Source organism: Thermomyces lanuginosus (genome assembly GCF_041956635.1).
Source record: "Thermomyces lanuginosus strain ATCC 200065 unplaced genomic scaffold VTN49scaffold_12, whole genome shotgun sequence".
NCBI classification, from domain to species: domain Eukaryota; kingdom Fungi; phylum Ascomycota; class Eurotiomycetes; order Eurotiales; family Trichocomaceae; genus Thermomyces; species Thermomyces lanuginosus.
In genome coordinates, this window is record NW_027192346.1 from 1 (window position 1) to 25,784 (window position 25,784).

Consider the following 25,784-nt stretch of genomic DNA (forward strand, 5'->3'; position numbering starts at 1 on the left):
AAGGGCACCTAAGTACTTATTCATGATTCGATTTGTCAGTGACGGAGACACCTAGCGTTGCAGATTGCTTAATAGCGTGTAGCCCTAACCTTGACTAATCAGGTACATATTCGAGACTGTATTTTACATTGATTTGTGTGGCATCTAAAGACGGAGCTTGAGGCATGGCAGGATTTCGAGGAAAAGAACGCGTTTAACTACGCGTTGACATGGAGGCGGCCTCTATCACCGCAATCAACTTTCATACTCGTAGAATCCCTTGCCAGATTTTTTGCCCAACCACCCCGCATCCACCATCTTCTTCAATAATCCAGATGGCCGGTATTTACTATCACCGGTCTCCTGGTGCAACACATTCATGATTGCAAGGCAAGTATCCAGTCCGATGAAGTCCGCCAACGTCAACGGCCCCATTGGCACGTTTGTGCCGTATTTCATGATGCTGTCGATGTCTTCTCGGCTGCCGATACCGGTCTCAAGGCAAATGATCGCCTCATTGATATACGGCATCAAGATGCGATTCGCCAGGAAGCCTGGTGAGTCTGCTGACTGCGCAGGGATCTTTCCCATACGCTTGACAAACGCTAGCGCCGTGTCCAGCGTCTCCGGCGACGTTTGCAGGCCAGTAATAATTTCCACGCCCTTCTGGACAGGAACTGGATTCATGAAATGTGTTGAAATCACACGCGACGGTGCCTGAAGATCTTTGGGATCCTTGGTCGTAGCCGCCGCAATCTTGGTGATGGAGATGGAGGATGTGTTGGTCGCAAGGATGGCATGTTTCGGCGCAATCTCCGCCAACCGAGAGAAGATAGAAAACTTCAGGTCTGGAATTTCAGGAACGGCTTCAATGACGAAGTCGACCCCGGAAACATCTTCCAACTTGGTCGTTGGCGTGATACGATTGCGCGTTGCGTCGGCTTCTTCACGCGTGATCCGCTCCTTGGCAACATCCTTTTCCAAAAGCTTATCTAAGCGTCGTTAGGAGCCTTCCATCGAGCATAAACTCCCCGCTGTTCTGGCATACCTGCAAATTTGAGGCTTTTTGTCAAGCTAGCTTCAGAATTGTCCACCAGTGTCACAGGAACCTGCGCCTTCTGTGCAGCAACCAGGGCAATTCCGAGACCCTATAGCTTTTTAGCATTCAATTTGCCAAAGATAAAGCGCAAAGGTATACTGATGAAGTTCGCACACATGTGCGATGTACTCACCATCTGCCCGGCGCCAACAACACCCAGCTTCTTCACCTCGGCAGCCGCCCGGCTGGGAGTGGTGCTGAAGTTTCTAGCAATCAATGCTGGGGCCCGACGGCCCACGCTGCCACGAGCAATGCTGGACAACATGGTGTCTTTGGAGTCTGCTTAGCAGTCAAGTGGGAGGAATTCAGAACTTCATGTCGGAGATGGTCGGCATCACATGTGTCAACGTGCCGCGGCTATCGTCGGTTCTTATCTGCCTCCTCTATCAGTTCGCTGAATCTTTCTTCCGAGGCAGAGCTAGTACAGATTACATAATCAAAATCTGACGCGTCGACGCGTCCGTCGCGTTGATGGCATCACAACACTAGTGGAACACAAGTCTTACGAACCATCCATGAAATTGAATGAGGCTGCGTGCCCTGTTGCTCCGGTAGCCTCTCCGTCGACATGGAGGCCGATGCGCTGCCCGTTGGACAGGATGTCCAGGTCGTTGATCCCGAAGTGCGCGCCCATGTGTACAGCCTAGTGACTGCGGTATGTGATCCCTGCTACATCCCCCCGATTACGAATCAAGCTGACTGCATCTAGCTGGGAGGATTCAATGGTGAAGATGCTTCGGTTTACAGTCTCGGCGACGATGCGCTCTCTTGTCTTCGCGATATCAAAAAATGGCTCAAGCTGTACGACGAAAAGACAAACCGTATGGACGTTGCGAGATGCCTAGGGGAAGCAAACCTTGTCAATGGAGATCTCATCCCTATACTCTCGCTATGGTGGACACGCGGCCAGGACAAAAAACATCTGTCTAGGATTGCGCTGGCTTGCTGTAAGGCAATCAAGGCTGTAAAACACCGCAAATGCGACGCTGACTTGTCGACTATCGCAGTGGAAATTCTCGTCCCTCTGACATGGCCCGTCGAGATTCACAGTCAGATGACTGTCAACCATCATCGTCACACTCCGTATCTCCAGCAAGTGCAGATTCAGTACAAACGGGGCCTCTTGAATAGTCACGGGGTGGTTGGTCCTCTCCGAGCCGCCATTCGCATTGGTCTGCCGAGCATGGCGATCCCTCGATCTGAACGAACATCACGAGACGAGGGCATTTTGAAGTTGGTACTCTACTTGCTACGAAATGTTGCCATAATCGCTCCATCCAGTCACCTTGCTACCGAGGAGGACGAGGAAGAAACATCCAGATCCGCCACAATCAACGCCTTCCATGAGCAGGATGTGTTTGCGCTGTTGTTGACAATGTGCTCGAACATGGGCGAAGATTTTAGCTTTCAGGACGTCATTATTTTAGAGATTTTGTTTCACCTTGTCAAAGGCGTGGACGTTGAAAAGCTGTTCATGAATGATGCCGAACGCAGCGCCCAGCGGAAGGACGAATTGGGCGATCTTCTGCAGAAAGAAAGAGGATTAAAGAGACAATATGCGAGGAATGCACCAACCCGTCATGGTCGGTTCGGAACCATGATCTGGGTGAAGCGAGACGACAAGAAAGTTTCGACATTATCAGGACAAGACGTCTTGACCAATACCCGGGCAGCGCTGAATAAGATGGATCAGACCAAAAAATGGAATCGACCGAAATATGGTCAGAGGAAGGAGATCGAATCCTTCAACAATAACTTCAACAAGCTCGTTCCCCTGACTCCAACTGCCACCAAGAATCTACGTACGTTTGTTGAAGAGTTTCTGGACTCTGGGTTCAACCCCCTCATGACGCATGTTCGAAAAGCCATCGAGCGAGAAGCGGAACGTGTCCTCGACATCCATACACGGCAATTCTTGTATGTTGTTGCCTGGTTCCTTCGTGCTGAACGTGTTCGTCGACGCCGTCAATATGAACAACGTGCACAATGCAATGGTAGGCAGATCGAGCCGGACAGCTTCGCTCTTGTTGCTTCTGTGCTCAATCAGGAAACTTTTGTTTTTCTAAACCGTACAATGCAGCGCAGCCTGGATAATAAGGACTGGCATGATTTGACCGCAAACATGCGGTGTTTCACACAGATTCTATTGACAGTGCAGGAAATGGCTCATTCCCCTTTTGAGGAGGATCGAGAGATCGCCGATAACATCCAGAACCGAATTTTCTACGAAGAGACGACACATGATCGAATTGTGTCAATACTGCGTGGCTACAAAGATCAAGGCTTCGGCTACCTTGACGCCTGCACAGAGCTCTCTCATGTTTTCATACGCATGTTGGAACGATACTCTAAGGAGAACGTGGACATGCAAGTTCGCTCAAGGCGGCGTGCGAGAGCACGAAAGAAAAAACGGGAAATTACGTCGGATGCCGACAAGAACGATGAGGATGAAGAGATGGACTCTGAAGCTGAGGAGTTTGTTGATGCCACAATTGTGTCCAGAGAAAGGAAGTTCGATTTTAGTCGGTTTATTGCAAAGTTCTGCAACCAAAAATGTGTCGACACGTTTGTTTTGTTTACCCAGTTCTACCAGGATCTGGACAGCGAGCAGCTTAAGCGGGCGCATCGGTTCTTTTACCGGATCGCATTCAAACAAGATATGAGTACCCTTCTTTTCCGCGTGGACATCATGGACCTATTTTACCGGATGATAAAGGGTCCAAATCCGCTGGACTCGTCAAATCCCATGTACAGAGAATGGGAAGAGTTTGTCAAATATCTGACGAGAAAGATGATCAAGAAGATAGAACAGCGACCAGTGCTGGTCACTGAGATGTTGTTCAGCAAGATCAACGCGACATTGTTTTACCTCGAATATGGACACGAAAAGCAGACCGTCCAAAGCAGCACGAAGCCTGCTGCAGAGCTGGAAGTGCATCCACGTGCAGGCACAACAAAAGAGGAAAAACTGAACGTCGTGGTGTCTGCCCTTGCTATGGACGGTTATGATGGCTTGGTCAGGTGGCTGATGGGGGTTCTGGAATCTGCAGCTACAGAACGTAGCTCGTGGGAAGTTGCCGATGAGGCTCGGAGATCAGAAGCGCCAGACGCGCATATTGCTCCTAATCCAATAATAGGTATGTTGCTTTTTTCTGTGGTTGGACAATGCTAATTCTAGTTGCAGAGGTGAAACCAAGTGACGAGTCAATCAAAACGGCCATGTATAGAAATGGGAAACTTCGTCTTCTTATGTCCTTGATTGGCCTCGAACGGCTGGGGACCGAGGACATATTGGGAGCGTCATGGATTGTCCCTTCTTCACTCAGTGCGTCCGAGTTGCGGGATATTCGGAATATACTCCAGAAGGGAATTGAAAACCCTGCTACGGAAATCGAGGGACTCGACCCACGAAAACAGCTGCGGCGAAAAAAGATTACAGATCGCCAAGATACGTATCAGACGAGTTTCGATGGAATGAATGGGGTAGATTTCGGATCGGATTCGGAGGGAGAGGATCAAGTGCCAGATGGGCCTTTGTTCCCGCCAAACCCCCGTTCTCGGTCCAACGCACTCCAGGAATTGAAAAACAAACGACGTAAACGTCGCCAACGCAATGAGGATCAAGAGACAGTCGATGACACAGATTTGGAGGAACGGCGTCGGAAACGAGAGGAGGCTGCCCGAGCCCGTGCTGCTAAGATCAAAAGTGATCTCTACATCCACGCCAGTGACGAGGAGACGGACGAAGAAAGAGACAAGGAATTTTTTGCCCGAGAGGAAGCGCTGCGGAAAGCACAGTCGAGCGAGATCCGAGCTGCGTTGGTCTCTAAGGCACTTGCTGAAGAAGAAGCAGAAAGGTCTCAGCGCAATAAAGCAGCCCAGAGGCGCCGGAATCAAGACTCTAGTGGCGAAGACGAAGAAGACGATGATTCTGACAACTACCCGCATAAACGACAGCGCTTCAGGGTGGCAGATGCCAACACTGACAGCGAGGATGACGATTTAATCATAGACAGTGTTGACAGAAAAGGCCACTCGTCGCAACTAAATGCCTCAGCCAGTGAAGACACAGCAGCAATTGAGGAAGACGGTGCCTTTGCGCGGATCAGCTCTGCTGAGTCCGAGGAAACCATCGATGAGGAAAAAGGCAACTCGGATCCAGTGGACACTGCGAGTGACGATGATGCGCAGGCGAGAGCTCCGCGTCGGCGCATGAGGGCGGGATTTGTGATTGATAGTGATTCAGAATGATTGCATGACTTTTTTGTATTAATGGTACTGTAACCTATTACGTGTATGGTTTTGCGCTCTTCGGCGTTTTGGCCTGCTGGCAAGAATGTGACTGGACCAAGGAAATGTATCTGGAAAGTATGATTTCAGTTCACTATCTAAAATCGGACACTGAGTCTGTAAGAGGTCATGATCATGAATTATCATGAATTGATTGAGGTCAACGCGTCATCTACAGGTATTGCTGTGTGAGCTGGAAGATCAAAGAGTTGGCAAGCTTAGATCTAAAGTACCAACATAATCCGGATGCCTATTGTTTAAACAATGCCAGTGAAAGAACATACTATTATAACACCATCCTTTTTTTCCTCAAGGTGTTAAAAATTGCCGTCGAGAAGCAATGAGTGCAGCTGTCACCAGTTTTCCTGCCGGAAAATCCCGACTTTTTCTTTGCTTTGACAAAATGACGAAGCCATCCGTTATCTTTGGCGCTGTTATGAAGAAGATTGACGCATTCTTCCGGATATTCTCTCCTGTTCATATACCTCCCGTGCTGATATAAGGGGGGCAACTTTACAGTCTCCGGAGGCACATCAGAAGACAGAGCCGATTTTCCAATTGACCCATACCACAAACTTGACAAAATACCGTTACCTAGAAGACCACAATCATGACAACTGATTTCGACCTTGTGCCTGGCGAGCTTCTGCCTCCCGGGATTCTCCCTGTCAACCTGCGGTATATGGGAAGTTTGGGTGTCAATGTGTTCTGGGTGGACGTAACTAAATCAGTCAATATGGGACCGCTTGCCCGTCGCTACAAACCTGGGGATCTTGACTTGGAAATTCACTTCAAGGCACAAAGCCCGCCAGTTGAAAACTGGTTCAGGGAATCCAGCTCCTCGTCTGTGAGAGTCGAGTTGCTTGTGAGAATGCAGAGGCCTTCTGGTCAGGAGCAGTATGAGCCTGTGGAAGATGAACTTAAAGAGATCTACGCAATTTATACGGAGTACCTTCATCCAATGGATAAGCATTTCATTGGGCCATGGGGTGAAGGTGCCTGCTTATCACTCTTCTTTGGAAACTTTTCCATCCATGGGGCTAAGCCGAATCATGACTACATCATTTGTGGGAACCTTTTCTTCTGTAAGAAGCCTAAAAAACCTATGGAGTTGCCTCCGTTTGGTGTTTCCTACGGTGCCACGCTTGCTGACGTTCGTCCTCTTTACATGCTCACTCTGAAGGAGAGGAAGCAGACTTAGAAAGTCGAGATGGCTGCGGCAGGTTTTGTATTGCTCAAGTCTAGATCGATAGTTCGTTAGACAGCAAGTACCTAGTCAATGGAATCCCCTCTTCTCACTATGAAACAAATAGAGACTTGCGTTTCAAGGACACTCGTTTCTTCATATCCATTATCATAAACCTAATGTACATCCAAACAGAGTTACGCGAAGAGTTCACAGAGTGATGAGGAATAAAAATTGAGAAATTGAGAAACTGATAAGCTAATCTACCAGCTCTCCGTAATACTGTATGTGAACTTTTCCCCGTAACCCTATATGACTAAGCCAGTGAGTCGGAAATGCCAGCTTTATTTCCATTGCTTGCCTACAGTCAATTACTGTTCATGATAAAGGAGTAATGGTGTTTAATATGCCACTGCTATCTTCTGAATTCAACGCTCAAGTTCAGTATCATTGTGATGTGTAGCGAATCAATCTTCTCCGCAAACTAACCCTAACCCTAACATGTCAGTTGTCTGTCCATGTGAAAAACATGGAAGGTGCACAGCTTGGGTTCCGGGATTGCATGTCAAAATAATGTAGTGAACGCGTTGTGGATCATTTATTTGCCCACTGACGTACAATGAACAAAGCCTTCCTGGCTCAATAGTTTCATAATAATGTCACCAATGTACTGATTCATGCCTTGGACTTGCACGAGAAATTACGGCATGAGTAACATTGAAAGGAGGGTATAAAAGTGATATAGGTAAAACAATGACATATTTCTTTCTTCAGGATCTGTCTAAGATGTTGTATTGATCATGCCTCTAATGTACAAAACCCCATTGTCAGTAGGTACTGGAAACAAAGAGCTTCTCAGCACTTACTGTAGGATACCTGTATGGTGCATCATTCCGTTCAGTGATCATGTTCAATTTATTGAGCCAGGATATGAACGTACTTTTCCGGAGACTTTTTCCTTCTCATGTCCATGGTCACGACCTATATAAAGGGGTTGAAATTCATGAACTCAGAGGCACATCGCATTATAACAGTCACATCAATCCTCTTCACATTGGCCGTTCTACTCAATCAGTACGAAACGCCAGCGCGAAAGCGTCGACATTTCCATCATGGAATCCGACGTGGAGCCTGTGTTTAGGACAGAGGTTGCTGACCCTTTGCCAAGTAAGGCTGACCTACTTTTTGGCATTGACGAAGACACAGAACGTTGTTATGTCTGCTCGTTGACCTGGATTGACATCAGTGAGTGGGTTCTTTTCCAAAAACCTAACAGAGTTACGAAAGAGGGAACATTGTCCCTGGAACTTCAACTCAGACCACTGAGTTTTGGAATGAGAACGGTTTTTGAACTTGCAGCCCAAGAAGAGTTGCCCGTGGATGTCTTTCTGGCTGTGAAGATGCAGAGACGTCGTGGGATCGATTCAGAACTTGAGGAACTGGATCATGACAAGGTCAAAGAGGAACGTATGCGTCTCGAGGATAAATTGGACAGGTTGAAGGACAAATGCCCGGACGCAGACTTTGAGGCGCTCCTGATCATGCTGCAGCAGGAAGAGACTATCAATTATCCTCACCCAATATTCATGCGGAAGTCTGTTTACAATAAGGAGTTCCGCGGTCCATGGGCATTGGGTGCCATTGTATGTGCTGCCTTGGCATTTTTCCGCATTGTGGGAGCCAAGCCAGACCACGAATACATCATTAGCGGACATGTTCGGTTCATGGACTACTACTGGAGAGTCCCTGCTTTCGGGGTTTCTTATGGTGAGAATTCACAAGAAATCAAGTCCCTCTACATGCGGAAGTTGGTGCATACTGGATACACTGATAGATTGATCGGCTAGTTGCAGACGAGCAGAAATGGGGCCGATGCTGTTTAGTCTTTGTTGAAGTTCTTGTCCCTTGTTTCTATTTAGTTTGACTGCTAATAGTACCAGAAGTCAAGCACTCACTCACCAGTCCGTTTTAATTCCCAAATACACTGTACGTAGTGAATCGATACCTTTTCTGACTATTAATAGGACTACCTCTACAATGCATATTGCCATAGCTCAGAATCAAAGGGTCCTTCCCAGAGGAACCACAAAGCAACCTATGACTTTGGACGTGAGCCCTGACAAAGGCGTTGTTTCTGCTTAAAACGGACCGAGAGAGAAAATCATCATTCACTTGAATAGCTACTTACGAAGTTTATAATGCGATGGTTTACTACAGTGGTCAGAGCAGGAGGCCCGAGCAAATTCAAGGTATTAATCGGAAGATCACGATCACTTTATTGCATCATTGATGGTTGTAGCAGAGCGATTCTGGAAGCCGTTCGACTAATTGGATACGAGGTCGATCAGCAAGGTTAAAATTGAAGGAAATAAAAATCGTTGAGCAGACGCGCCGGATTTGGTCGATGCTCACTATCAGACTGGAGTTCCGCGACGTTGGATGCTAGGGTTTTCAGAACGAGATGTTTTGGATGGATTGATGCAATAATATTAGCCTCAGTGCGCCATACCAAAGTCCTTCATATGCAAGTATCTAGCATACTAATTGTTGTCTCAGATTATCATTTTGTCTGTTGTCAAACTGAATTGCGAACGAGCTCACTCGCAGTGGATGATACATCAGTTATATATACCTTAACCCTAAACCTATTCGCGCCAAACACTTCTGAGGCGACGCGGCTGCCCCGCGCTGCTAGGAACCGGCCACAAGTCCGGACCATACTACGAGTAGAGTGAGTCACACTGGAGCGGCTATCGACGGCCATTTTGACCTCAATTGATTTATAATAGCATCCCATTCCCCATAAACATTCAAATCAGCTTTCTACGAACTTCAATTGCTTTTATCGAACCCAAAAATGACAACAGTCCATTACGCAACCCTCGACGTCTTCACCACGACGCCCTTCGCGGGGAACCCTCTCGGGGTAATCTTTCTGCCGAGCTCCACAAGCCTCACCACGGAGCAGAAGCAAACAATTGCGAGGGAGATTAACTATTCGGAAACGATTTTTGTACATCCTGAGGAGGCTGGGGCTTCGAACAAGCGCCGCATCGACATCTTCACGACGACCTCAGAGCTTCCGTTTGCGGGGCACCCGACGATTGGAGCGGCATCATGGTTTCTGACTCTGGCACCGACAGCTGGGACCAGAACTGGCGACAATAAAGCCGTGGACACGATCATCACCAAAGCAGGGGAAATTCCAATTTCCTTGGTACAGAATGAGAGTGGCGATGTCGCTTCTGCGGCAGACCTGCCGCACGATTTCCGACTCCATCGACGACGGTTTCCGTTGAGGGAATTACTAAGACTGCACCCGACATTGGAGACTTATTTCGAAAATGCACAGAACAAGCAGGAAATTTCCTTCCCTGTTGCATCCATCGTCAAGGGGATGAGCCAAATTCTCGTGGAACTGCCATCCCTCGATGCACTGGCTGCCGTTACCGCAGCTACGGGCGGAGAGCTGATCCCCGCTCGTAGCGCCTCAGAGGGTGGTTATCTGGACGACGAGCCGGGCTGGGCAGGCGACGGGCTGTTGGTGATTTACTTCTACGTGCCGAATGTTGCTGATGAGTCCAACCCGGGCCGAAAAGTAATCAGGTCGAGGGCGTTCCTCGGCTCGCTGGAGGATCCGGCCACCGGCAGTGCTGCCAGTGGGCTAGCAGTATACTTGGCGCTCAACCAGCAGAGTAGTGGTGATCGTGCCACTCGACGGCGGTTTGATATCGTGCAAGGCGTGGAGATGGGCCGGAGGAGTGATATTGGACTGGAAGTGGTGTTGACAGATGATGCAAAGGCCGTGCAGTCTGTGCAGTTGAGCGGAAGCTCGGTGAAGATTGCAGAGGGTGACATTCGAGTACCATAGAGTTTACTGTGAGCTAGATCTTGTGGTAAAGAAGACACTCTATTCCCCTAATCCTGCCGCTATTGTTACAAGGGTATATATAGCACAAGCCGGTAGATATTCTATTTCAATTGCCCGTGAGTCTAGTAGCAAATCATGATTTGCTCCGGCTCTTCAAAAATGCTGCAATCTGTTCGTGTCGCGTCACAAAAAACATGCGTCTCCGATCAGACTTCCACACCAGTACACCGATCTCTTCGGCATACCGACATGGTGCTTCATACTCCGCAAAACTGACAAAGTCTTTGAACAAAAATCCCGGAGTCGCCTTGAGACGATCTCTCTCCAACTGCCATAATCGGATCTGGTCCACTACCGTTGGAGGTAGGACCGAACCGGTAGTGCCAGCAGGATTTGACATCGATTTGGAGGAACCATGCTTTCGCATTTGGGGGTGTGCGTGCGTCGAGAGGTACGAAATAATCTGGTCTGCTGTGATGCCCATCTCGATTGCTCGCCGGACGGACTGTCGCGTGATCTTACCCGTGATCAAATTCGGGAAACGGTATTTTAGTGTGGTAAAGAGAGCGATGAGCGAGATTTGCAGTGGCGAGGATGTGTAGGCATACAGTCGGTAGTTTGTTTCGACGATGATGAACCCTGATCCTGCCTCGGAAGAGGCGGCAGTTGATTGTGCTGACAGTGCATTGGACATCGTTGAGCTGAGTGCGCTCGAATCAGACGTTAGTGTCGTTGCAAGACGAGTTGGATAGAAACGCGTAGCTTCCGAAACCGGAGAGTGCTGGTATACGATCCCAAAGTCGGTTAGGTCGGTTAAGGTGCGAAGCTGAGTGGGCGTCAAATGTTCCTTCTCGTAGCATTGGCCGAGCTCCAGACTGCTGAGGAGGAAGATGAAAGACAAAACTTCCACGGGATCCATGCCAATTGCTTCTGCACTCTCCACATAGAGGATAAGGATCTGCCACACTTGGGTGTTGACATCCTGCAACACAAACGCAAACCCGTCCTGGGTGATGTCGACCCGGCCATGTCGGATCTCTACGAGATGGCCGGCTTGGAGGAGCTGTTTAACGCCTTTACTTAAGGACACAGAAGGCCCGCCCATTGCGCTCGTGCCAACCATGTACCCCAGCACACCCTCCCACTGCTTCCGCGCATATTCGTCCAGGTCCGCCACCGAGACCGGTGTTTCATCCGGGGTTCGACATGGAACACCAAACGAATCGATCCCATCCCCGCCAGTTAGAGCCTGTCGTAACGACGACGCAAACGGATTGGTAACCATGTACGCTCGAACCTGGTCCGACGTCATTGAGTTTGCGAGGATATGTAATCGACCGAGCACCGAGAGCGCGTGATCCCGTTCCCTGAGACGGCGGACATTCAGTTTAGTCTCCCAGACCATTTTGTTGTTGTCCGGCAGCCGGAAATGCGCTCACTTCTTACTATCGGGTTTGATCCACGATTCCAGATCCGCAGCGGGGAGCGGATCCTTCATGTAGAGCAGAGCCATCACAATACATTTTGCTGGGATTGGTTAGAACACTTAGCCCAGATGTGGACGAACATACTCACCCAGATCAGGCAGCATGCGCCGGAAAATTGCCAAGGCTGTAGAAGGCTGCTGATACAATTTATTGAACGTAGTACCCGGCAGCTGCTCGAGGTACTCGAGCGGGCGATTGGGGGAGACGGACATTTTTTGCCTGCTGGCTCAGGCTGTCCCGCCGGATGTTGCAATGATCAGCGAAGGATCATGTCGCGCGCGTGTCGGTCGTCGATCGGCAGTCCGGCGCGAGGCATGGGCGACGAAACCTGATCCGGCTGCTGCGGACTGCGGCGCGTTCGCAGTCGTCAATGTCGATCAACTTGACGTTGCTCAACGATTTTCCAGCTTGAGAAAATTGACTAAAATAGCTCGAGTGGTTGCTATGGTCCGCCGTAGTGATGTCCTCCTTCCGTCCGGCGGGCGAGAAACTCCTCATGTGCAATCGGCTATGGTACGCATTCGGATACTAGGTATTGGATTTCATCTGCAGACTTATTTGGCCATTTGACCGATCGAATACATTTAATTGAAGATGTCGATGACCGCGTTGAAGTTTGTCAACAAAGTAAGCCATAAAATGACGGCGCTATACAAAACAATCCATCTCATTGACCAATTGTTAGGTATGGCAGTCCTTCCGGACAACGTCCGGACTAGAGCCGCGGTAAGCTCAAGCCCAGCATGCATAGCCGGCGGCAACGAATGCATCTCAAGCGCATCAATGATTATTAACCGTGACGGTGCATGTTGATTAGACTTCTGGACAACGTAAGTGTTGTCTAGCACGGCTGTCTGCATGCCAGGTCGCTGACATTGATAGCTCCGGGTAACTGCTGCCCGGCCAGGATGTGTCAACTTTGAGCTGGACATCCAAAAAGAGCATACGGTATGCTTCTTTTGTTCTGTCCCATAACAGGCTGCTGACAGAGGTGGCAGAACCGCTTGGGAATTCTCCATGGTGGCACAATCGCAAGCATGGGTGTGTAACATGTTCGCGTCTGGATATCAATGTCCTGTCTAATGCTTGCATTCCAGTGGACCTGGGAGGCTCACTCGCAGTGGCTTCTAGAGGGCTCTTTGCGACTGGTGTCTCGACGGATTTGAATGGTGAGTCTCCTGATTCAAAATTCACTCTACTGGAAACTCATCCGGCTGTAGTAACCTACATAAGCTCCGGCGGTAAGATAGGCGACAAGATTTTGGCTGTACGTTCATATCTGCTTTCTAGACCAAATCAAATGGCATGTGCTGATAGTTTGATATAGGAGGTGACATGCGACAAGCGTATGTCCAATGCCCCTTTATCCAAGCTAATCCAAAGGTCTAACATGGTGACGCAGTCGGAAAGAACCTGGCCTACACGTCCATCAAGTTCTTCAACACGAAGAATGAACTGGTCGCACGGGGAAGCCATACAAAGTGCGCTATTCCAGTATTTTCATGCCTCTGGCACTTGTTAATGTCCAACTCTGCAGGTATATTGCGCTGGCATTCAGGGATCCGCAAAATATGGTCGAAGAGCTGAAACCCGCAAACGAGTCTCAATCCCAGTCGGAGAGGTAAAAATTCTCAAATCAAATTGGGACGGCTTTATTTTATCCGCATTCCCGTCACTTAATGTGGGCTCTGGTTTCTACAACAAATAGAATGATACAGCCATCCCCAAGAAAGGAAAAAGTCCACATGCAAATGCTGTACATCATTGCAAGACTAGCCACATAGAGTCCGTTACACAGAATAATCCTCCTCAGCATCGCCTGCCCCAGTCATGACCTCGTCCTCATCAATGACTTCATCTTCACCGTCGACGACGGCGGATGGGTCAATAATCTCGATATTCTCTTCCCCTAACGCTTTGATCTTGGCCTGTGTCATCTCGAACACATATTGCCCGAGGTGTTCAACTCCTTCCATTGCCGTACCATCGACTGTATCGTCCAAGCGCCGAGAGGTCGGAAACATCTCTCCCGTGGTAATCATCAGTTTGTCCGGCCTTTGGAGTAGGATATCAAATGCAGGCTTCAACTCGTAACAGGATTCGAAGACCTCGCGCCGACCAAGGATGTACAAGCCGAGCCGCGCTCGTGACAGTGCCACGGTGAGACGTCGCACATCGCGCAGATAACCGACCGTGCGTGTTCGCACCAGCGACAGAATCACGTCTGGAATGAACGTTAGCCTAAGCTACAGGATAGTCCGATAAACTGGTAAGGGGTACTTACAGTCATTTTGCTCGCCCTGATACTTGTCGACTGTCGTCACAATCTTGGGCAAGCCAAACAGCGAATTCTTCGCACATCGATGCTGAAGCACATCTCTAATCAGTGCTTTTTGCCCGGCGTATGTCGTGAGGATGGAGATCTTCGACGCTGGATAGCCCAACAGCCGCATGTACTGGTAGATGGCGACGGCATACTCTGCTTCACCCAAGTTTTGGATGAAATGAGGCGTCGGCTCCCGTTCACCAGTCCCTTGGTAATCCGGGACGTTGATGAACTGGTAATCGAACTGGAAACCAGCATTGGCAATTTTGTACTCTGGATTTTCGTCCACGATGGGCAAGTGACCCAGAGTCGGGTATCGCCACCGGAACAGCTCTGCAATGCTAGGCCGGGATCGGCCTTGTTGGTCGAGCGTGATTGTTGGCACACCTAGCCTCACTAGTCGTAGGAACAAACTCTGCTCAAAGTTGGCATATTGGCGGAATGCAAGATTCTGCACAATTGGGGAGTTCTGCAGGTGATCACCACAAAGAACCACTCGTTTCAACGGCATTTCTCCAGCTTGCATATGTTGGAGCGCTGCCGGAATGAACGTTTCGATTTCGGTTATTTGCGCGGCCTCTTCCATGATCACATTGTCGTAATGGAATCCCAAATCGGCGATTTCTTGTCTCCGCATTGCGGCATGAGTAGATGTCATTGCGATTATTCGCGCTTCTTTGATAAGGAGATAGTTGGCGCGATCCTTGGGCTGTCGAAGGATCTCGAACGGCCGGATGTCTTCCAGTTCGGAAAAGATCCTGTCAATGTGACGTTGTGCACCCGACGCTGAATCCAAGAGTTCCTCCTTGGACCACGATGGATCAAACAGGACCTTGGGCGCATTGGAAAAATAGGCATGGAATGGAAATGCTGCGATGATTTCCTGGTTTGTCGTTTCGGGGGAGCGCGCTTTCTCCCAAAATTTGGTCCAGGCGGGCTGGACATATACCCGGTTGAAATATCCCGCCGTCTCGCAGGAATTCCCATGCGCGCCGACAGCATTTATTGATGATGCTAAGCGGTCCACTTCCGCAAGCAGATACGTTCGGTTTTCAAGGAACGATTCCACACGCCCGTATTTACTGTAATCGGATTCAGTCTCCAACTCTCCCTCGCCATGGCCAAGTCGTAGAAGGTGACGTTCGTCAATGTCCAGGGCGACGATTTTTTGGAATAACTGATTCAGGGCTTGATTGCTGTGGGCCACGAGCAGAGTCCTCTCGTTGGGGAAGTTGTGATAGATATTGTTGATGATCTGGGTCGTCACATCGGTTTTGCCAGTGCCGGGAGGGCCGACAATGACTGTTAAACCAGGCTGGGTGCCTGAGACGATTGCTTCCACCTGCGCAGGTGTGAAGCGAATCTTGTTCAACTTAGGTTCATCGACAGGATATGGACCAGGATTTGGTGGCTTATATGTCGAGACATGAATGGAGCTAATTTTTGGCTGCGTGTCAACTTGACCACGTCTTCGTTTCTTCGACGGATTCGGAACGGACGGTGCGGAAGACTCATCACTTTCCTGAAGCACATAGGGAGGACCGAAGCTGGAGGATTCTGTACCGGATGGTTCGATAGTCTTACCAGGGAAGCTTTCGACCAGATGCTGCCAGTCCAAAAATGTGTCTCGAAAATCGATTGACTTGACACGGTTTGGCAAATTTGTGTACTGAGCGCTCGTTGGATCACCGTAACCAAGGAAGATTTCCTGGAACCACGACGGAAGAGCAACGTCAGATGTGATGAGGTTTTGAATTGATTGGAGAACTGGCTTGAAATTATTCTCCCGTCCTTGCCTCCGAATCACCACATTCAGAAGCGTGTTGACGTTTGGTTTACCCTGTGCTGCTTTGTCCGTATCGGCTTGAAAGGCGGCAGCATCCATGTTGACGAGAAGCCTCCTGGTGCGAGGTCGTGGGCCATAACCATTCTCTTGGCCTTGGGTTTGATCACGAAGTGGGCGACCATTATCATCGAGAACTTGCACGATTTCCGCAGTGCGGACATGTGCAATACGTGGGCCGTCGCCTGTTGCACCCAGGCCTTGCAATGCAATAGAATCGTGCGTAACTGCAACCAGGAAAATCGTATCGTCTGGTCGGAGAGCATCCCATTCCTTCCGGACGTTTTCTGTAAGACGTCCAACTTCAAGGATTATCTCAGCTCGAACGAATGCTGGGATGGTTTGTCCAACTTTTGGCGGAGCGACTTCGATGATAGCCGGCTTGGAGATAGGGATACCCATCCGAGAGAAGCCTGCAAAAGAAATTTCCTTGGTCGTCTGGTTTACTCTTGGCTGCATTCTTTTGATAACCGATTCAAGGTCTTTTCGAATCTCGAAGAACGCTTCGAAACGATAGAGAAGAAATGATCGCCAGAGAAAATCACCCAGACTCAAGTATTGCAGGTTAAGCTTTGGAATGGCCAGTGGTCTTGAACCATCGTAAGTCTCGTTCCGCAGTAATGCAGGATCATAGAGATCCTCTTCTGTTGGAGCAACTCGCAGCTTCAATGCAGATTCACGGAAAGATGGCTTCCGCTCAAAGTATGATACGAGTACTTCAAGATAAAAACTCCTGCTTGGTGTAAATTGAATTGACTTCGGGTACGTGGTCCTGAATCCAAGGCGGGAGCAGAGACTCTCAAGCTCAGAATCATCCAATGCCGACAGGTTAGCCTCCAGATCGGCTCGCTGCTCGATAGCACCATAATTCGAAAGCGCCAGGATAGTCAGTTTGTCTTTGAAATGTTTAAGAGCGACCCTCTGGAGCCGACCTAAACGCTGGCAATGTGCATCATATACAGCCTGCGCTGACAAAGGCTCTCCCGTGTAGTCGTCGATATCAAACTCCACAAAATGCCGCAGCAGAGAATAGAAGTCACGTATAAGGGTGTTACCTTGGGAGTTGTAAAGCTGCGACAGACGGATCATAGGAAGGATGTGGAGGTCTTTCAGAAGCGTATTCGTATATCGCCGCGTGGGCAGTTGGCTGATTAGGTCCACAAGCAACTCCAGAAAGCGCTCACAGTACCGAACGTTCTCTGTGTTATTCTGCTCGGGAGCGTTCAGCCTCTGAACAAAATCGAGCAGCAACGTATAAAGCCATGACCGTTCAAAGCGAATCTTCGCCTTTGTCGATTCGTCGGCGGCGTCGTAACGCTTTCCTGCCGCCCGCCATGCCTTTCTCAAAATCGGAGAGTTGTCCAACAATCGTTCTCTGGCCTCCTCTGTGGAAAGATTATGCCATATGGAAATGGAAACGAGAGGCGCGCATTCCTTCCGGACCAAGGTGTTCTCGAGTGACTGAAAGCTGCTGATAATGAACGATAGCAGTGACAGTCTTGCGAAGCTGGAAAGCGACGGGTCGAGCGTCATTGAAAGGATGCGATGGAAAAGATTCGAAAAATCATCAGGACGGTCGCTGAAATGTTCTGCAGTTTGTGCGTGTTAGTAACGGAAGAGACAATTCGCCCATGGGAATTGCAACTCACCCCATATTGGCACCCTTTCTCGCTGCTTGATCCCGACAATCACCGCAATCAGAAGGACATGGTGATTCGAGACGTCGTCCGAGTACGTTGGCCATAGATATCTAGGTAATAAGGAAAAGTCAGCGCGAAATTGGCATTCGCAATGCAAAACGTAGGAGATTTCTCACTTCTCCAGAATGTTCAAATTTTCCAGAATCAGCAGCGCGCGCAGGGGAAACCCCTCCTTCTCCAAGGGATCCCAGAGCTCCCGTTTGATGTCATCGTGCTTCACCTTGGGGACCTTGCCCTGCTTCAACCAGCGCGTTTTCGCGACAGACGCCCAATGGTTATCCCCATGCAAATCCGACACCGTCGGTCTGGTTTCGAGACTCTGCGCCATCCCGGAAGACGTCTCTAATCCCATTACCAGGGCTAAAAGGTCATGGGAGGGTAGCTTAACGCCTCGAAGAGCCTTGATGCGTTTGATCTTGGCACATGGAGCTGTCAGATTGCTGCCGTGCCTTGCCGCCTTAGGCAAAATATATTTGCCTGAGGCATCAAATCACCCTAAGGCGGCATAGAGCTCTGGGCTGCGGAGCTGCCGATTGGCTCTGCAGCTCCGCTGCGATCGCCGCCAAACTCGCTATTTTATCTCACGACGAAGTCCAGAAACTGCGAAGTCGTGGTCAAAGAAGATCGAATTGCTTTATTACCTGCCCAGTCAGCCTTTCCATGCTGTTTGAATTATATCTCCTATACGGCTTGGTCATGATACGCTGAAAAGCCTAAGCAATCCCATATATAACGGAAACAACATGTCGGAGACACCACTGCAGACCGTTTCGGCTTACCGTGCCTTGATTCAAGACCTCTTGGTCAGGGCAGCAAAGGTGAAGCCAGATAATAATGTCGAGCCCCCTTTGACCGAGGCCGATTTAGGTGGTGAGATTTGGCGGCTGCCGGACACGGCCGGAGAACAAGTGACAAACCACGCAGCCGTTGAGACAGCGTTCCGAGAGAAATTCTATGAGTTGCTGGTGAAGATAACCACGGCACTTGGGAGAATAGAATGGTGCTGACGGTGTTTCAAGGCCACTACAACGATCGACGACCCTGCGTTCATTAACATTTGGAATCTACTGGACATCGTGTCCATTTTCTCCGATAATGGTACGTTTGCTACCATGCCACCGGTGGCTACGCGCAACACTGACTGGAATGGCAATTTAAGAACAATGCGAACCAGCCTTATTTTTCTGGCTGATTGAGGAACTTCTCGATAGCCAAACGATTGATGGCTGTCGCAAAGTATTTGATTACCTTGAGTCGCGAAGGGAGATCAGCACGGCAGTATGTTTCCGACTCTGACACAGTCCAGGCTGGAAATCTGACGAGTCTCTAGAAACATTTCAAACAGAAGAGTCTAGTAATCCTCCGTTCCTGCAACGAGCTGCTTCGGCGGCTGTCGCGAGCCGAGGACACTGTTTTTTGCGGGCGAGTTTTCATATATCTCTTTCAAAGTTTCCCACTAGGTGACAAAAGCTCCGTCAACCTACGCGGAGAGTTTCACACTGAGAACGTAACAACATTTGATGAGATCTCGAAAAAGCTCTCCGAAGAGGATCGCATGGAAATTGATGGGGGTACCCAAGGGGAGACTACTGAAACTGAGCCCACACAAACAACGGAGGGTCAGAGCAATCAAGAAAATGCAGCGCAAACTAAAGAAGCTGAGTCTAAGGCTCCAACAATCACGGTATCTGACAAGGATGCCGCAGATAAGCCTCAAAAACCTGACCTGGATGCCTTGTACCCAGTATTCTGGGGATTGCAGGGCTTTTTCTCCTCTCCGACTCGACTTTTTAATGCAGAGAATTTCGCAGCGTTCCGAAACGGCTTGGAACAGACCCTTGCAGCATTTAAGCTCATCAACACAGACCTGGATACACGGAGTGCCAAAGGCACGAGTGATCTTCAAAGAGGTCTGAAGAGGAAACGGAACGGCGACGCAGTTGACATCTCCAGCTCCTTTAACCCGAAGTATCTGACCAGCCGGGAACTGTTTGATCTGGAGGTAATGACATTAGAGATTGACTGCCATCGAGCGGTAGAGCTGACCCGCTTTTTATACAGGTCAATGATATCGCGTTCCGCCGCCATGTACTTGTCCAGGCACTGATTTTGTTGGACTTTATCCTATCGCTCACGCCCGAGGCGCGATCTCGCCTGCCCAAGACGATCAACAAAGCAGTTGTGTACAACTACGTGGTCAGCGATGAAGATGTACGTGATTTCCTGCTGTCTATCAGGGATATGCTCTGACGAAAGCGAAGGCCAAGTGGGCAGCAAAGACTCGGAATCTGGTGGCCGAGTATCTCCAACAGGGTGCCGATGGCAAGTTCTACTATCGAATGGTAGATACAGTCCTCTCACGGGACAAGAACTGGGTGCGGTGGAAGATCGAAAACTGTCCACCAATTGAGCGCCCGCCCGTGACGGCCGACGACTACGCCAATGCGTGTGAGGCGGCAACAAAAGAGTTTGCCGATCGGAAACTGACCTCCTCGTCCGACCTCAATTTCCTTGCCGAGGAAGCGAACATGGACAACTTGGAGCGCTTGAAGGATCGCAAACGGTATGGGCATATTATCGTTTGTTTGACGTGTGTTCACGCTGATTTGCCGTCAGATTTGAAACTCCTGCACCGGAAGATTTTATGAAGCGCATCCTGGACGATGATTTCGACATCGACATGGCTCAAACCGAGGAGGATAAGGAAGATGCAATGAGAGCTCGCGCCAGCAAAGTCTGGCGGATACTCCGGCTGACCTCGAGGGGCAAGCTTGGTCTCTTCGACAAAATCGACGATGGCAAGAACATTGACGTGCTCTTCAAGAGTCCAGAGCCTGCAGAGGACGAGAAGAAGGTTTCGGACGGAGACGCGGGTTCATCGCGACCCGCGGAAAGCACGACAGAGGAAAAGTCATCGACAGAACCAACTGGGAAACAAACGGGCACCGAGTGAAGCCGTGGCCCTGTGCACCCGCTGGATCGCGACGCCCTGGCTTTTTGCGGCAAGTCGCGGAGTCCCGTCTTCTTCCTCGACTCAACGGTTTTTTTCCCCTTCCAGCCGGATTTAGCCCCTGGCCATAACAACAAGGGCAATTGGTCGTCGTATCCAGCGTATCAGGCCGGATCAGGCAGTTTCTGCTGCAGTCGCTAACCAGCACTCGGGCAAAACTCCGTGTCCGGACTTGGTCGCTCTGAACATGGCAGAATGGCAGATTGCCTCGTCGCAGCCAGGATTGGGAGTGGTTCAATCCCAAAAATTGGTCTTTTCCATGGAATGGCCGCCACGAGACTGGGGCCGATTCCAGGAGTGCTGCGTTCCTCATCCGAAGTGGTCGAGTACGGGAGCCGGCGTGCCACACTGGAGACACGCCACAGGCGTTAAGTTATGTCCACGTTATGCTAAATTGTGCATGTGGAGCTTTTTCCTGAAAGGATCAAGATCATCCATAATGCTCAGCCCTACGGCGCTAAGCAGACTGCAGGGGGCGAGCGATGTGAGCCAATCCATGGAAGGCGGTCCGCGCAGATCTGTCGATGGAAGGATTTGAGGGTTTAGGGCTGATGGCCATGTCGCGAGAAGCTTCCAAAAGAGGAAGTCAGTCCACCACTCGACGATTTTAAAGTGTGATTGAATCATTTAAATGTGACTGCGCTTAAATTGATTTCCGAGTCTTGGCTGTGGACTGAGCGAGCCGCCATGCAGATGTAACTCCGTCCGCCCATAGATAGTAGTAAGCTTAGAGTTCGGCCAAGGAGCTTAACCGGCAAGAAACGAGTACCCTTGCTACTTTTTTTGTCATCCTTGTTTCTTGCTCCTCGCGCACACAGGAATCCCTACGAGTTATGCGATCATCGCGAGGGAATCGTGGCCGAAAGGGCTCTCGAGTAGGATTCAGGTACAGGTACAGCGCCCTGATCCCAGGCAACGGAAGTACGGAAAACATGGAATTTCAACCGTCAACCTTCAGCCCTATCGATATTTGCCTCCCTCTATTGCAGCCCATTTGCAGTTTGCCATTCGCCCAAGTCCCAGCTTCCGGGAAAGCCTGGACCTTCTGGACGAAAGATGGCAAAACGGCCAACTTACTACGAGTAATTCCTTTCTAGCCCCACCATCCACTTATTTACCGCTTAGGCCGTTCCCGCAATGAATGATACTGTATCAGTTCAGTCCCATTTGGGGAAGAGGTCATTTTCATGGGTTATGGTTCAGGACCATATGGGGGGGGGGGGGGGGTTGAAGTTGAAACAGCTTTGACCCATGGGCATCGCTTGAAACGTGGGCATAGTACGGAGTACTCCATATGTACTCCGTGCGCCGTATGCTTCTAGAATGAACGCTTTGGCCCTCTCTACGGGGGTCAGTTACTCCGGATGTACACTGTTGAAGAATGAGGAGGGAGCCGTCGCAATGGAATAAAGTTCTGATGGCCGACGGAGTTCGGGACGATTGATCCAGAGGTTCCGATCTCCGTTTCTGTAGAGTTGTACTCGTAGTGGTACTCCGGGCACCGTCCATTCTGTACACTCGCCCTGACATCCTTCATTCATGGCACGTGCAAGTAACGCGCCAACAAATACCCTGTGCGGAAGTAGATAAGCTTACAACCGTGCGGGGAACGACGGGCTTCTTGCCGTCGCAGCGCGAGGATGTCGCTGCATCCTGACGATATCCGGAGCACGGAGTACTGTACTCCGTCCACACGAGAAGACCTCTTGGCTTCTGTCTGGAAGGAAGACCATGGTTGAGCAGGATCAAAAAGCTTTCTCCTACTCGGGCTGTCCTGCCGATCATTACATCCATAGGTTAGGTACTTAGGCAAAAGTAGTACCTCGAACAAAGTCCAAGGAACGGCTGACGAGGATTGAACACCTGAATTTTCCGTCGAGCGGACATGCCCTAATGGCTGAAATTCTCCTTGTTCCTGTCAGCTGTCAAACTGTCAACTGTCAACTGCACAACTCTGCGACCTCATTCTTTAGCGACATGCAACTCGCCTAATTGATCGAGAAGGACCAATGCCGATTTGCCGATACTCCATCGGATCCACCGCCTGTCAGTGTCCACACCAGCTCCCGTGCTCCGTCAACCTCAGTGTCCATCCGGAGCTGTCGATACATCTGCAAAACAATGCAGATTCAACGCCTCTATTCGACTCCGTAACATCCGGCATCTTTGGAGTGAATCACGGACGATTTCTCATCAATGCCACACGGAGATCCACGGAAAACCGCTTGGACAAGGTTACCTGTAAGAAATTCCTAATCGGGATATGGCCGGAATATCCGTATTTCCGTCTGCCACTGCAGACTGCACGCAATGGCGCGGGAAGGCTCCCCTAAACTCCGGACCAGCCACACGGCGGTCTATGGGAAAGCCAAGACTGCGTTCCGAAGCTGACTCAGCAATGGTGGCCAGTCAGAAGGAGGCTGGGATCCATTGGCTGCCACCTAACACCTTAGCTGGGCTTTAAGGTTCCGGAACCGTTCGTTTTGGACTCCTTGGCACGATCTGCTCTGTGCAAGATTTCCCAGTTTTCGATCTGGAGACGTTGGCTTTCGTTATTTTCTTGATTTTTTTATTTTTTTTTTTTTTTATTTTCTATTTTTTTTTTTTTGCAGAGTTTTGTCGCAATGTTGATGTCAGAGGTTCTTCACGATCAGATAAAATTTGCTGCACATTAGGGACACATTGATCAACGGTATCTGATGAGGCATGGAGAACGGAGACCTTCGTTGGTTGTCCGTCTGGCAGGATGAAGTTCAAGCACCTTTTTCCATCTTGGAATTGGCCGCCCTCAGCTGTCTTGTCTCGAAACACGTTCAAGACGCTCTAAAGTCCAATCAGGAAAAAAAAAAGGCAGCCCAGAAACTTTAGCGCTGGCCAATGGTACACCGTTAAACTTTATTAGCCGACTAACTGTCATGCGAGCCGTTCTATTGGGCAATGGGCGAGAGCCGGACTGATGCATGCATAACTTAAGCTAAAAAATGCATAACTCTGGGCGTGCAGAATTTGGTTTTCGGCCCGACATTGGGACGGCACCGTCTCTGGAGACCGCGGCTGACTCCCCGTCTGTTCTCCTGTTTTGGTTGATTCCTGGAGTCGACCAACTGCCTAATTTGTGCTGGTGATGGCCCCGACGTTTACGGGAGTAACCAGAACCCACGCCGTCGGATGCTACTCCGTACATGGAATGAGGATCGAACGTCACCGGGCGAGCTACCAGGAAGTATGCAGACGGAGGGAACGGGGGTAGGCGACGGAAATTTTGCGATCTCAGGATCTGAGTTGGCGCCCAGACACGAAGAAGGCTCCAAGAACGTCGGTCAGCAACCAAAACTGGCCGATCGAAACTCGGAGGCCACCCGGGACTACCTGGCAGCATGGACTGTACGAATAGAGATTCGAATCTTGTTGTCCTACCCGTGATTTTGTGGCAGCTGAAACCCTCAGAAGGCGACAATCCTTCTTCGGTGAGAGAACTATAATGCTGATTCTCTGCCCTACAGAACGCAAGGATGAACAAAACTGGACGAGCAGTAGTGAACCGTAGCGATGACATAAACAAGATCCTGGGAGGTGCTTGGACCAAGCGACTTAGAGTTGGCTCTACCGCGGACTTGTTATCTGATCAGCCGTCGGCACGGCGGAATGACCGGGACATCGCCAGACGCCCATGGCCAATTCGTCTCTGGCCTAAAAAGCTTGTTTGAGGTCAACCTTTCCTTACACGACAGTCAAGCCCGTTGGCACATTAGGGCATGCTCGGCTTGGGGCTGGTGCAGTGCTCGAAGCTTTCCACTAACCTAACCTTAAGAGCATAAGCACGACAACAGCAAACAGCATGCGTCCGTCGTAGTGTTGTCCCAGTTTTTGGTTCCGAAATCCGAAGCAGCCGAATGTTAGTTTGCGGAGATCGCGCTGGGGCACGACTGGCCCGTTCGACTCAGCCCATCAAAAAAGGTCCAAGGTCGATGGCTTCGCCACGACTGGCGACTGGCGTTGGGACCCTGGCCATTGTGCGAGTCGCGGCATTCTCTGGCCTAGCCTCCTGGGATTATACACGCAACGTCTGATGAGTGCTCGCGGAGGCTACGCCTTTTTTTTTTTTTTCAACACCTGCCCTTTTCGTGCGGTCACCCGCCCCTCTCGATGGGCACCAGAAGTGCAGAACTTCGTTTCAACCAGCATCTTTTTCCTTTTTCCGCTACGTCGTACCCATTTTTGCTTATCATCCTGGAGAAAGAGCCAGGGTCAAAAGTGCCAAGCATTTTACTAACCGTTAAACTGCGTGCATTGAGTTAGGACGGGAGCAGCAACGGCTGATAATTCGTCAATGGGAATTTTCCGAATCAAGCAGCTTTTGACCTCCTACGGTATAGTAGCCTTTCCCATAGCCCAAACTCCCGAAACCCCACGGTCAGAGCTGTGTCGAAGAATGGGTCCCCTGCAGAGAGTAATTCCGGTTGCCGTTGTTCGATGTCTCTAGTGCTGTAGTTTAGTGGAATCCGTCTGATGCGAGGTTATCGAGCTCCCACATCCTTCCTTCGAAAAAGGGTCTCCTCAGCTGGGAGCTCAGAAGACAAAAGAGTAACGTCTCCTCGTCTTCTTTAGCCGTGCCGAGTCCCGAACGTGGCCTCTGGCGACAAGCTTAGGATTAGTTTGGTGTTCATGACGGAAATCGCTCTGGCCCATTGCGGTTGGAGGTATCGCTCGCGCTGGACCGCAACGAATGAACGTCCAAGCGTTGCCCCTCCACATACATGGGTTGGGCCCAGCTCCCGTTAGATCCTCGCGGAGTGTTGGCTTATCCATGGTAAAGTTATTTTCAGCCTTAATCTAGTCCATGCCTGTCTGGTCGCCGCCTGTTCCTTTAATTGGAGTAATGGAGAACGTCCGTCGGCCATGCCCCTGGGTTTAGCCCTACGTCTTCAGATCGAATCCTGGGACCCGATAGGTGCAGTGACATTCAACACGTCCGCGGACTGGCGTTCCCGCC

The 25,784-nt window shown here is 50.0% G+C and overlaps 10 protein-coding genes across 10 annotated transcripts; 7 read left to right on the plus strand and 3 right to left on the minus strand.

Moving 5' to 3' along the window:
- Nucleotides 1-234: 234 nt before the first annotated feature.
- Nucleotides 235-1,343, minus strand: VTN49DRAFT_91 (uncharacterized protein; the record flags this gene model as incomplete). The annotated part of the gene is made up of 3 exons (XM_069416583.1): nt 235-971; nt 1,028-1,127; nt 1,212-1,343. The coding sequence occupies 3 exons, from the start codon at nt 1,341-1,343 to the stop codon at nt 235-237; spliced, it is 969 nt and encodes a 322-aa protein (XP_069271552.1).
- Nucleotides 1,344-1,646: 303 nt separating this feature from the next.
- Nucleotides 1,647-5,329, plus strand: VTN49DRAFT_92 (uncharacterized protein; the record flags this gene model as incomplete). The annotated part of the gene is made up of 4 exons (XM_069416594.1): nt 1,647-1,733; nt 1,788-2,025; nt 2,086-4,215; nt 4,263-5,329. The coding sequence occupies 4 exons, from the start codon at nt 1,647-1,649 to the stop codon at nt 5,327-5,329; spliced, it is 3,522 nt and encodes a 1,173-aa protein (XP_069271553.1).
- Nucleotides 5,330-5,978: 649 nt separating this feature from the next.
- Nucleotides 5,979-6,569, plus strand: VTN49DRAFT_93 (uncharacterized protein; the record flags this gene model as incomplete). Its single annotated transcript, XM_069416605.1, has 1 exon — nt 5,979-6,569. One exon carries the CDS (start codon nt 5,979-5,981, stop codon nt 6,567-6,569), a length of 591 nt encoding a protein of 196 aa, XP_069271554.1.
- A 1,097-nt stretch (nt 6,570-7,666) lies between these two features.
- On the plus strand, nt 7,667-8,401 carry VTN49DRAFT_94 (uncharacterized protein; the record flags this gene model as incomplete). Its single annotated transcript, XM_069416616.1, has 2 exons — nt 7,667-7,799; nt 7,914-8,401. 2 exons carry the CDS (start codon nt 7,667-7,669, stop codon nt 8,399-8,401), a joined length of 621 nt encoding a protein of 206 aa, XP_069271555.1.
- Nucleotides 8,402-9,411: 1,010 nt separating this feature from the next.
- Nucleotides 9,412-10,425, plus strand: VTN49DRAFT_95 (uncharacterized protein; the record flags this gene model as incomplete). The annotated part of the gene is made up of 1 exon (XM_069416627.1): nt 9,412-10,425. One exon carries the CDS (start codon nt 9,412-9,414, stop codon nt 10,423-10,425), a length of 1,014 nt encoding a protein of 337 aa, XP_069271556.1.
- Nucleotides 10,426-10,558: 133 nt separating this feature from the next.
- VTN49DRAFT_96 (uncharacterized protein) lies at nt 10,559-12,124 on the minus strand (the record flags this gene model as incomplete). The annotated part of the gene is made up of 3 exons (XM_069416638.1): nt 10,559-11,792; nt 11,865-11,952; nt 12,001-12,124. The coding sequence occupies 3 exons, from the start codon at nt 12,122-12,124 to the stop codon at nt 10,559-10,561; spliced, it is 1,446 nt and encodes a 481-aa protein (XP_069271557.1).
- A 382-nt stretch (nt 12,125-12,506) lies between these two features.
- On the plus strand, nt 12,507-13,537 carry VTN49DRAFT_97 (uncharacterized protein; the record flags this gene model as incomplete). Its single annotated transcript, XM_069416649.1, has 10 exons — nt 12,507-12,539; nt 12,598-12,638; nt 12,730-12,742; nt 12,795-12,860; nt 12,911-12,953; nt 13,010-13,081; nt 13,133-13,179; nt 13,240-13,258; nt 13,315-13,393; nt 13,450-13,537. 10 exons carry the CDS (start codon nt 12,507-12,509, stop codon nt 13,535-13,537), a joined length of 501 nt encoding a protein of 166 aa, XP_069271558.1.
- Nucleotides 13,538-13,702: 165 nt separating this feature from the next.
- VTN49DRAFT_98 (uncharacterized protein) lies at nt 13,703-18,133 on the minus strand (the record flags this gene model as incomplete). Its single annotated transcript, XM_069416660.1, has 4 exons — nt 13,703-14,136; nt 14,197-17,670; nt 17,731-17,831; nt 17,898-18,133. The coding sequence occupies 4 exons, from the start codon at nt 18,131-18,133 to the stop codon at nt 13,703-13,705; spliced, it is 4,245 nt and encodes a 1,414-aa protein (XP_069271559.1).
- Nucleotides 18,134-18,524: 391 nt separating this feature from the next.
- VTN49DRAFT_99 (uncharacterized protein) lies at nt 18,525-20,734 on the plus strand (the record flags this gene model as incomplete). Its single annotated transcript, XM_069416671.1, has 7 exons — nt 18,525-18,746; nt 18,801-18,879; nt 18,941-19,059; nt 19,112-19,783; nt 19,843-19,992; nt 20,043-20,344; nt 20,398-20,734. 7 exons carry the CDS (start codon nt 18,525-18,527, stop codon nt 20,732-20,734), a joined length of 1,881 nt encoding a protein of 626 aa, XP_069271560.1.
- Nucleotides 20,735-23,959: 3,225 nt separating this feature from the next.
- VTN49DRAFT_100 (uncharacterized protein) lies at nt 23,960-24,214 on the plus strand (the record flags this gene model as incomplete). Its single annotated transcript, XM_069408567.1, has 2 exons — nt 23,960-24,014; nt 24,066-24,214. 2 exons carry the CDS (start codon nt 23,960-23,962, stop codon nt 24,212-24,214), a joined length of 204 nt encoding a protein of 67 aa, XP_069271561.1.
- Between the last annotated feature and the right edge of the window lie 1,570 nt (nt 24,215-25,784).